The sequence below is a fragment of the Scyliorhinus torazame genome, chromosome 8, assembly GCF_047496885.1.
Source record: "Scyliorhinus torazame isolate Kashiwa2021f chromosome 8, sScyTor2.1, whole genome shotgun sequence".
Classification (NCBI taxonomy): Eukaryota; Metazoa; Chordata; class Chondrichthyes; order Carcharhiniformes; family Scyliorhinidae; genus Scyliorhinus; species Scyliorhinus torazame.
Window position 1 is genome coordinate 102354221 of NC_092714.1, and position 12307 is coordinate 102366527.

Here is a 12307-nt window from a genome sequence, read left to right on the forward strand (position 1 = left end):
AATACAGGGTTAACGGTAGAGTTCTTGGCACTGTGGAGGAGCAGAGAGATTTTGGGGTCTATATTCATACATCTTTGAAAGTTGCCACTCACGTGGATAGAGCTGTGAAGAAGGCCTATGGTGTGCTCGCGTTCATTAACAGAGGGATTGAATTTAAGAGCCGTGAGGTGATGATGCAGCTGTACAAAACCTTGGTAAGGCCACATTTGGAGTACTGTGTACAGTTCTGGTCACCGCATTTTAGGAAGGATGTGGAAGCTTTGGAAAAGGTGCAAAGGAGATTTACCAGGATGTTGCCTGGAATGGAGAGTAGGTCTTACGAGGAAAGGTTGAGGGTGCTAGGCCTTTTCTCATTAGAATGGAGAAGGATGAGGGGCGACTTGATAGAGGTTTATAAGATGATCAGGGGAATAGATAGAGTAGACAGTCAGAGACTTTTTCCCTGGGTGGAACAAACCATTACAAAGGGACATAAATTTAAGGTGAATGGTGGAAGATATAGGTGGGATGTGAGAGGTAGGTTCTTTACCCAGAGAGTAGTGGGGGCATTGAATGCACTGCCTGTGGAAGTAGTTGAGTCGGAAACATTAGGGACCTTCAAGCAGCTATTTGATAGGTACATGGATTACGGTAGAATGATATAGTGTAGATTAATTTGTTCTTAAGGGCAGCACGGTAGCTTTGTGGATAGCATAATTGCTTCACAGCTCCAGGGTCCCAGGTACAATTCTGGCTTGGGTCACTGTCTGTGCGGAGTCTGCACATCCTCCCCGTGTGTGCGTGGGTTTCCTCCGGGTGCTCCGGTTTCCTCCCACAGTCCAAAGATGTGCAGGTTAGGTGGATTGGCCATGATAAATTGCCCTTAGTGTCCAAAATTGCCCTTAGTGTTGGGTGGGGTTACTGGGTTATGGGGATAGGGTGGAGGTGTTGACCTTGGGTAGGGTGCTCTTTCCAAGAGCTGGTGCAGACTCGATGGGCCGAATGGCCTCCTTCTGCACTGTAAATTGTATGATAATCTATGATTAATCTAGGACAAAGGTTCGGCACAACATCGTGGGCCAAGGGGCCTGTTCTGTGCTGTATTTTTCTATGTTCTATTAGTCTATGGCAGCTATCGAGTAAAGAGTTCTGCTGCTTTCTCAAATACTTTTATTTTTCCTTGAACACACACCATACAAAAATCTATCACTACCTCAAGTGCCACCTGCAACATCTTTACGTATGTATCAATTGTTGGATGCTTAACATCAATTTGATATGTAATTGGATTGTCTCTTAACCCATTCCTAACAGTCAGTACCACTCGTGTTGTGGCTACATAATAGTTGCTCAGATTTTGAGATACCTTACCCTTCCGGGGTAATCTGAGGTAGGCTGAGCACTTTTCAGTGTCAAAAGTGATGACCTTAGGCCCGTTCATGAGTTTGTGTAATATACAACATGGTATAAATACCTGATCTGGGTAACTATTTCCCTGAAAGATGGCTTTGATGTGCCCTACTTCAGCATCAAGCTTGCATGCTGAGCAAATACCTGATCTGGGTAACTATTTCCCTGAAAGATGGCTTTGATGTGCCCTACTTCAGCATCAAGCTTGCATGCTGAGCAAATAGCTTGGGCCCTATTTCCAAGGTTTCTGGTAGGACCAATCTTATACCATATGGAATGGTAAGAAACCCACCGTGTGTATTGACCAGTGAAGGTAGGCATGGGGTAGATGGTGTTCCCCAGGCAAATTTACCAACTAGTATGTCAGGGAAAGAGAGTTAATTATACTGCTCCATTTAAATGTGAATGGGAGCACAGGCTGGAGCACATTAAGACGTATAAGGAAATTATCACATGTAGTTGCAGATTGAAATATAACAAATATATCATCCACATATCAGAGTCCACTTGCCAACTAATCAGCATTCTCTTTTCATACGTATAAATTGTTGTTTTCTCTTTGCACTGGTATTCTTGCAAAGTGTCCTGATGAGTGCAAGAAGAAAAGCTTTAACATGCCTCTTTTTTCAACGATACACAAGTTCTGTACAAACCACTAAATGTAAGAACAGCTAAAAGCAGAAAATTGCATTGTGGTATTGTTATATTCAAAAAGATTTAGGAACGATACTGATGTGCACAGGTATACATGAATATCCAGCATGTCACATCACTCAAACACTACTATCTGGGTAGCCAACTGACTATGCCCATAACTCCTTTGGCATGGCAATCAGTGGTGATTGCCACTTGTCTCGTCTGATCCTCCTGACTCAGGCTGGGTGAGACTGAAGAACAAAAGCGCATCCAGGATTCCAGCGGCAGCGTCCAAAGGAGCAGAGCGGATGTGGACACACACCCTTTTTACAGCACTAGCTGCTGTGCTCTGGGACCTCACTTTCAAAGATTGTAGTCTGGGATTGTTAGAGAGAGCACCATCTATGCACCACCAATATCAATAATCTTGATCTACATGAGGGAATTCTGACATATGTATAAATCCTAAAAGGGATTCTTACTTCCTATGGTCAAGTTTTTTTCTACATCTATGCATCAATTTTTTAAATATGTTCCAATGTCTACATTTATACTTAAAACCGTCCTTACTGGTCAGCAATGCTGCCTCACAGCGCCAAGGACCCAGGTTCGATCCCAGCCCCGGGTCACTCTCCGTGTGGAGTTTGCACATACTCCCCGTGTCTGTGTGGGTCTCACCCCCACAACTCAAATATGTGCAGGGTAGGTGGATTGACTACGCTAAATCGCCCCTTAATTGTGGAAAAATAATAATCGGGTTGTCTAAAAAAAAATATATGCAAATACTCAGTCAACACAATGAGAACTCGAAGCCTAGTTATCACCCTGGATATGTTCTCTTGGTGCAAGCACTTTCTATGGAGTCAGTTAGGCCTGTTAATCTGGATCTGAAATTAGGCCTTATTTTAATATTTGCTCAGAAAATATGACCATTAAATTTCTGCTGCTGAACAGGCACAATTTTAAACAGCATTTATCTGATCTACTTGTAGATCCTGACATTTTCTAAATGCCCTCAGTAAAGACTAATGCCAGTTGACAAGTGATCCATGACCTTCAGTTTGAATAGAAATGGTTAACTATGTGAAAATTATAAAAGTTTTTAACCTGAGTTTTCATTATTCTAACTACTTAGACTGCCAGAGCTGTAGAAGACAAGGTGAAAGGAGATATGTGTGATACTAACACCACTGCAGCTGCTGTGCTACAGAAACGAATTGGTAAGATGTCCATCCACTTACTCCACATACAGTTTTGAATACATGAAGTGTACACCTTTCCTTAGATTTTAAAAAGGAGTGTCGCATGGCCTGTCTTCAGTCCCAACCAATATTGGTTACTGCATGCTGAGGGTGACAATAATTTATATTTATTTGACATATTTGTCAGGCTGAATAATAGTCGTTAGCTGACCACGGGTTCTGCACCAGGAAGTCGCCACCATTCGGACTTCCGGGTCTTCTACTGTGTGTGCCTGATATTACATTAATTGTCGCAAATTGGCAGCATAGGTGGCTTACAGACTATCATCCTGACCAAAGAGTGCTCAAGGGCGGCGTGTCCAGTCTCGGAAGTCTGTAGTGGTCAGAATTTTAAGGGGCCCCCGGCACTTGGCAGTGGCAGGCGTCCCATCAGATGATCAATCAAGTGCATCTCCTACGCATAGTGAAGATTTGTTCACCTTCAAGATTTGTCAGGCAAGTCAATTTAAATTTTAGCTTAACTAAAAGCAAAATACTGCGGATGCTGAAAATCTGAAATAAAAATAGAAAATGCTGGATAAACTCAGCAGGTCTGGCAGCATCTTTGGAGAGAGAAACAGAGTTAACATTTTGAGTCTGCATGACTTTTCTTGTCATGAACACAAGACAAAGTGATTGGTAACAATTGTGTTAAAGACTAAGGCAGGTGCTAAAGTTCAGGTAGCAGAATGTGTTAATAGCAGAACAAGGATCAACACACTCTGAAACAAAACTTAAGAACGAGTTACAGATGGCCCTCTGGGGGAGTGGACTGCAAAAAATATCATCATGGATGACAGAGTACATGGTCTGAAGTTGTTGAACTCATTGTTAAGTGCAGAAGGCTGTAAAGTACCTAATTGGAAGATGAGGTGGTGTTCCTCCAGTTTGCTTTGAGGAACTTTAGGAACAGCATCTCATCTTCCTATTAAGACTGAGGACTGCCTGATGAATGTATCCAATGCCATTATCAACATCAAAACAATGCCCCTCACTCATGAACTCCAAGACATCATGCCATTGCTTAAACACTTTTAAAGCAAATATAAACACCCATATTTAACCAGGTCAGCTGTACAAAAGCAAAGTCCAGCTGCAACTAAGATTAGAAACACCTTTATACCTGAGATCAGTAAGACCATAAGACATAGGAGCAGAATTAGGCCACTTGGCCCATCGAGTCTGCTCCGCCATTCAACCATGGCTGATATTTTCTCATCCTCATTCTCCTGTCTTCTCCCCATAAACCCCTAATCCCCTTAACAGATAAGTGGGTATATCAATAAGTACATACTGTTACACACCTTAGTGTTTCGTGGGGTAACTGGGTTGTGGGGATGGGGTGGGGATGGGGTGGGGGTAGGGGGTGGGGTGGGGTGGGCTTGGGTGGTGTGCTCTTTCCAAGAGCCAGTGTAGACTCGATGGGCTGAATGGCCTCCTACTGCACTATAAATTCTATGATACAGACTTTTCAGTAGAATTCTCACTTGTCCTTTGACTGCTTGAACTTGTACTATGAGTGAAGGAGATGAGAGCCAAAGAGAACAGCACTGATATTGACCAGGTATATGCAACAGACCAGTAGAAACAAACTACTTACACCCAGGACAGTGTTTTTTCTTTGTTTTTATATATGGTATACCTGGTCAGAGGGCCAGCATGAAATATCACAGAGTGAGGGAGTACAGTATGGACAGGCCATCCTACAGCATTGGAGTAGTGTGACTCTATGCCACAATCCCTGATATTGATGCAGGAATTCTTCAAAGTACAGTAGCTTCCTGTGCATTGAGGGTGCAAATATCACTGTGTCAACTGCAAAATAAAGTACACAGTTTGGATTTGGGAAACACAAAGGAGGAAGAGAATCAACAAAAGGACAAATAAAACCAAAGGAACATAAACGAGGAAACTAAAAGTAATTAATTACCTTGAACCATAGAACGATAGAGCGCGATTTACCGGCCTCATCGGGCCCGACTTGGTGATGCGACGAGACCTCTCGTGAGATTCGCGACACATGAGATATCTCTCGAGATTCATCTGAATCTCAAGAGACCTCGTGATCTGGAACTCGCCAGGGCTGGCTCATTTAAATATGTCTGCGCCAGATCCTCCCGCTGCGCGGGAACTAATGGCCTCCCCAGCGAGGCCTGGACCAGGCACCATTTAGTACTGGTCCATGAAATCGTGGACCAGACCCAACGGCAACTGGGGAGTTTCCCAGGCCATTGGAGACAGCCGGGTGGCTGGGTCAGACCAGCGTGGCCCCCTAGCTCTCACTCTGGCACCCAGGCATCTTGACACTGCCAGTCTGACACCTTGGCACTCCTTCCTGGCACTGCCTGTGTGCCTGGGTGACACTGCCAAGAGTCAGGGCCTGAAAGAGGGCCATGCCCATGAAAAGCAGGATATGAAGGGTGTGGGTGTGTGAAGGGCAGGTATGAAGGGGCCTCATAAAGGGTTAAGGACGGGAGTCCTGAAAGGCAGGCCAAGAGGGGTAGGGATGCCTGAATAGGCGGGCCGAGAGTGGAGTAACATTTGCGGGGGGTGACATTACCCATGGTTGGGGGGGTAAGGTATGATCTTCCCTTAACAAAACCATGCTGACTCTCCCTGACTAGTCTATGCTTTTCTAAGTGACAGTTTATCCGATCTCTCAGGGTTCATTCTCATAATTTGCCCATCACCAAAGTAAGAATAACCGGCCTACAATTGGTTAGCATTTCCTTCATACCCGTTTTAAACAATGTAACCACATTTGCATTCATCCAGTGCTCCGGCACCTCCCAGTGTCTCGGGAAGATTGGAAAATAATCCTCTGAGCATCTGCTATTTCCTGCCTGAACTTCTTCAACATCCTAGCAAACAATCCATCCGGCCCTGGCGACTTATCCACTTTCAAGGATTCCCACTCCTCTAACATTTCCTCTCTCGTTATGATTGTTTTATCCAATATTTCACATGGCTCCTCTTGAATTTCTTTATCTGCATCGACCCTTTCCTTTGTGAATATGGAGACAAACATTTTTTTAAAAAGACTTCTCATATCCTCTGCATCGTCACACTAGTTCCCATCTTCATCTCTGATAGGTCCCACTTTTTCCCTAACCATCCTTTTTTAAAAAATATATTTTTATTCTCCTCCTTTTTCACATTTTCTCCCAAATTTACACCTACCAACAATAAACAATAATCAGTAACAAATATGTCGATCCCCATATCAATAACAAGAATCTCATCCTCCCACCAAACCCCAAACATTAGCCCGCATGTTCACACAAACCAATGACAAAAAGGAATCAGGAATCACCCATAGTCACCATTGACACACACTGCCCCCCTCCCCCAACCCTCCCACCCACCCCCCACCCCCAACTAATGTTCAATGTTATCCAGTTCTTGAAAGTGCATACTGATTAATGCCCATGAATTGTAGAACCCCTCCATCCTTCTCCACAGTTCAAATTTAACCTTCTCAAGAGTCAAGAATTCTAACAGGTCCCCCCGCCACGCCAGGGCACAGGGAGAGGTTGCTCTCCAACCCATTAGGATCTGCCTTCGGGCGATCAACGAGGCAAAGGCTACAACATCTGTCTCCGCACCCGTTTCCAACCCTGGCTGGTCCGACACCCCGAATATGACCTCCCGGGGCCCTGGGTCCAGTTTCACATGCACCACTTTAGATATTACCCTAAAAACCTTCCAGTAATCCTCTAGCTTTGGACAGGACCAAAACATATGAACATGATTAGTGCCCCCCCCCCCCGCAACGTTCACACACATCTTCTACTCACTCAAGGAATTGGCTCATCCTCGCCCTCGTGAGGTGCTCTGTATACCACCTTCAGCTGTATCAGCCCCAACCTCGCGCACGAGGAGGTGGCGTTCACTCTCCAGAGCATCTCACACCAGAACCCCTCCTCCATATCCTCTCCCAACTCTTCCTTCCACTTTGCTTTGATCCCTTCCAGTGGTGCCTTCGCCTCTTCCAAAATTCCTCCGTAAACCACTGACACTACCCCCTTCTCCAGTCCACCTGTCGTCAGCACCTCCTCCAGCAATGTGGAGGCCGGCTCCACCGGGAAGCTCTGTATCTCCTTTCTGGCAAAATCTCGAACCTGCATGTATCTAAACATTTCCCCCTGCTCCAGCCCATACTTTGCTTCCAGCTCCTTCAATCCTGCGAACAGACCCCTCGTGTCTTAATCCCTTTCTCCTCCCATTTCCGAAAATTACCATCCCACTTCCCTAACTCAAATCTGTGGTTCCCCCGAATCAGCATTTCCCATGACCCTGCCCCCAACCCGAAGTGTTGGTGAACTGCCTCCAAATTCTCAATGAAGCTATTATTACCAGACTCCCTGAGTATTTCCCCGGGGCCATCGGGAGCAGCGCTGTTGCTAGTGCTTTCAATCCCGATCCCCTGCACAACCTCTCCTCCATTCTGACCCACTGGGAATCAACCCCTCTAACCCAGCTCCGCACCTTCTCCACATTCGTCGCCCAGTAGTAATACATCAAGTTCGGAAGACCCAAACCCCCTGCCTGCCTTCTCCTCTGTAGCAACACCTTTCCAACTCTGGCCACCTTCCCTCCCCATATGAATGAAATAATCATTCCCTCAATCTGTCTGAAAAAGGACTTTGGCAGGAAAATCGGCAGGCATTGAAAAATAAACAGAAATCGCGGCAACACGTTCATTTTAACCGCCTGTACCCAACCCGCCAGTGACAGAGGGAGACCATCCCACCTTGCCAGATCAGCTTTCACTCTCCCCACCAAACTAGAAATGTTGTACCTGCGGAGCCCCCCCACTCCCAGGTAACCTGCACCCCCAGGTACCTAAAGTGAGTCCCTGCCCTACGGAATGGCAACCCCCCCACCCCGACCCCTGCCCCCACCCCCGGCCGAGACACCACAAAATACTCACTCTTGTCTAGATTTAGTTTGTACCCAGAGAAAGAACAAACACCCGAAGCAGCTCCAATATTCTCCCTATCGACACACGCGGTTCGGACACGTATAACAGCAAGTCATTGGCATATAAGGATATCATATACTCTTTCCATGCCACCGAACTTCTTAATGCGATGGCCAACGGCTCAATCGTGAGTGCAAACAGCAGGGGGGACATAGGACATCCCTGCCTAGTCCCACGGTGGAGAGAAAAGTAACTCGAGCTGATGTTTTTTGTGCAGACACTCGCCCTCGGCTCCTTATATAGTAGCTTGACCCAGTTCACAAATCTTGGTCCAATCCCAAACCGCTCCAGAACTGCCATCAATCCCCATTCTATCCGGTCAAACGCCTTCTCAGCGTCCAATGCCACAACCATCTCTGTTTCATTCCCCTCCGCCGGTGCCATAACCACGTTCAATACCCTTCAAATTTTGAAAAGAGCTGCCTCCCTCTCACCTATCACCTTCGGGAGGCACTCCTCCAGCCTACCCGCCAGTACCTTCATCAATACTTTTGCGTCCACATTCAAAAGTGATATGGGCCTATACGACCCACACTCCGTCGGGTCCTTAGCTTTTTTTAGCAACAGGGAAATCGATGCCTGCCCCAAAGTTTGTGGCAACACCCCCTTCCCTATCGCCTCTTCAAACATCCCCACCATATCAGGGGTGCCAGCTTTTCCTTGAATTTTTTATAATATTCCACTGGAAACCCATCCGGCCCTGCCACCTTCCCCAACTGCATCCTCCCAATCGCATCTTTTATCTCCTGCTCCACTGTCGCTCCTTCTAATGTAGCCCTGACCACCTCCCCTAGCCTCGGATACTCCAACCCATCGAGAAATTGCTGCATTTCCCGGTCTCCCCCAGGTGGTTCTGACCTATACAACCTCTCAGAAAATTCCTCAAAGGCCTTGTTAATCAGCACTGGAGCCACCACCAACTTCCCTGCCCTATCACTCACCTGAACAAATTCCCTTACCGCTGCCTCCCTCCGGAGCTGACCGGCTAACATAACGGAGTGTAGGTCGTATAGGCTCATATCATTTATCTCCATGCTCGTAAACTGCACCCCTTGCTCGTCTCAGTTAGCGCACCACCTTCCCGGTGGACAGTCTGTCAAAGCTCGCTGTAGTTCCTTCCTCTTTTCCAACTTCGCTGGTTCCCCATCTTCTGCTTAACTCCTATCTACCTCCAACATCTCATCTATTACCCTCTGCCGCTCCAACCTCTCCTCTTTGTCCACCCTGCCATTAAATGAGATCACCTCACCCCTCACCACCGCCTTTAGAGCCTCCCAGACAACTGCCTTCGACACCTCACCCGTACAGTTGAAACCTACATATTCCTCAATTACCTTTTCAATTTTGTCACAGAACCCTTGGTCCCCCAAAAGTCCCATATCTAATTTCCAACCCAGCTTCTGCACTGCCCCCTTCCCCAGTACCATATCCACCCAATGCACAGCATGGTCTGATACTGCAATTGCCAAATATTCCGACCCCTTAACCCCAGCCAGCAAACCTTCCCCACCATGAAAAAGTCGATCCGCGAGTATAACTTATGGACTGCCGAGAAAAACGAGTACTCGAGTTCCCTCGGGTGCAGAAACCTCCAAGGGTCCGCCCCTCCCATTTCCACCATTAGCCCAGCCAACGCATTCCCCCCCCCCACCCTGATGAGACCAGCAAGCGCGGCCATGACCTGTCCAACCTTGGCTCTTGCACTAAGTTCCAGTCACCCCCCACAATCAGTTCATGTGTGTCCGAGGCGGGGATGGCCCCAAACACCTTCTTCGCGAATCCCACATCGTCCCAATTGGGACCGTGTACACTTAACAGCGCCACTAACCTCCCCTCCAGTGCCCCTGTCACAATCACACATCTACCCCACCTGATCTGCCACCACATTCTCCATCTGGAAACGTACTCTTTTGCTGACCATTACCGCTACCCCTCGAGCCCTTTCGTCAAATCCAGAGTGAAACACCTGACTAACCCAACCCTTTTAAAGTCTCACCTGGTCCTTCACCCTCAAGTGAGTCTCCTGCAGCATTGCTACATCGGCTTTCTAACTTTTAAGATGTGCAAGCACCCTTGACCTCTTGACTGGACCTCCTAACTCTCTCACGTTCCACGTGACTATCCTAACTGGGGATCTCTCACCGCCCCCCCAACCCTTCTTATCCACCATCATCATACCACCGGGCCTTGCCCCATGAGCCTGTGACCCACCCCTATCCATTATTAACATCAAACCCCTCCCCCCACCTCCCAAAATCATTTCCTCTCAAAAAAACATCTCCCAGCATTGATCCCTTCCCCCCCCGCCTTACTCGCCTCGTAGGCCCATCGAAACATGCTAACCAGGCTCCAATGTCCGCAGCCCTCCTCTCACCTCACCTCTGTTCACAAGCCGACTTTAGTTACCTAGTGCGGGCACCCCCCCCCCCCCCAAGGTATACCGTCTCCTTCCGCCCAGTCTCAGAGAAAAAAACAAAAACAACAATCCGACCCATACAATTCATTAAAATAAGATATAACCGTCGCAACACAGAATGCCAATCAACCCAACCAATAACTTGAACTCTGTAACAATGTGAAGTGAGGTAAATTACAATACACGTCAATGAAAAGAAAGTTATAGCATTTATACATTTTCCAGCTCCCCAATCACAGTCCACAGTCCCTCTTCCAGCTCCGCTCCTCACGTCTGTCCCAAGCCATCTGCCCTCACGAATGCCTCAGCCGCCTCCACTGTCTCGAAATAAAAGTCTTTGGCGTTATACGTCACCCTCAGCTTCGCCGGGTATACCATACCAAATCGCACCCCCTTGTTGTACAGTGCCGCCTTCACTTGCTCGAACGGCGCTCGTCCTTTTTGCCAACTCCACCGTCAAATCCGAACTCTAGCACCATCCCACTGCACCTCGCGCTTCTGCTTCGCCCAGCTTAACACCTTCTCCTTCATGCAGTACTTAAAGAAGCAGATAATTACTGCTCTTGGCAGCTCATTCACTTTGGGCTTCGGCCTTAATGACCGATGAGCTCGGTCCAGCTCGTACCGGGAGGGGTTCTCACCCTCCCCCATCAACTCCGCCAACCTCTTAGTGAAGTACTCTGCTGGCCTTTGACCCTCTGCCCCTTCGGGCAAGCCCACAATTCTCAGATTGTGCCGCCTCGAGCGGTTCTCCAAGTCCTCAAGCTTTGCTCGGAGTCCTCTGTTGACCTCCACCACCCTCCACAGCTCATCCCCCATCGAGGTGAACTGGCTGCTGTGCTGCGACATGGCCTCCTCCGCTTCCTTCATCTTCTCGCCCTGCTCTCTCACCTCGGCCGATGTCTTTGCCACAGCTACCCTCACCGGGGCGATTGCCTCCTCCACCAATGACTTCAATGCGACCGACATCTCCTTCCTCAAAGCCTCCATGTGCCTCACAAACTGCTTTTCCAGCGCCACAGCCATCACCTCGGTCATCTTCTGCACTGTAAGTAGTGCGGCCCCACCGTGCAGTCTGGCATCCATCATCTTGTCAGCGCTTTTGCTCGTCCTCTCATTCAACAGTGAGCCCACGTTTCCTCCCTTCTTCGACGCTGCTTTTCACATCCTTTAGCAACTTATTATTTTTCCTTTTTTTTCCCCCTTCTTTCCTTCTTCAATCTTTTAAAAAAAAAAAAAATTCTTCCTTCAAGAAAAAGAAGAAAAAATTTTTTTTTCACAAACTTTCTTTAAAACTTCTCTCTCTTCTTTTTTGTATTCCTCAAAAATTCCCCTGGGACCAGACTTCAGTCTTCTTACCACATTCTAGGCCAGAGCCACCCGATGTGGAACATCTCCACTACATCGCGCCCTGGCTTCGGGCCTGCCGCCTCGACCTCCGTTTGGCTCCACTCCCGCTGCTCCGACCACCGCGCGCGCTGGGCCCGACGCCTCAGCTCCAGCCATCCAACACACGCGCGGGGTTCCTCACCAGTTTTCAAACCGGCCCTGTTTGACACCCGGGACGGCCCCAAAGGCCGACAACAATGGGGGGGGGGGGGAGAACGATGAATCGGAGAAACCCCCAAAAGCGCCACAAAC

At 47.8% G+C, this 12307-nt stretch overlaps 1 protein-coding gene across 2 annotated transcripts in view; it reads left to right on the forward strand.

The window, feature by feature from the left end:
* Window positions 1–12307, forward strand: part of LOC140428016 (uncharacterized) — a 147684-nt gene that overhangs the window by 89537 nt on the left and 45840 nt on the right. For both annotated transcript variants that reach the window (XM_072513965.1, XM_072513966.1), the window contains one exon: window positions 3161–3245. In XM_072513965.1, coding sequence (XP_072370066.1) covers window positions 3161–3245 — 85 coding nt within the window. The remainder of the gene's footprint in view (window positions 1–3160; window positions 3246–12307) is intronic.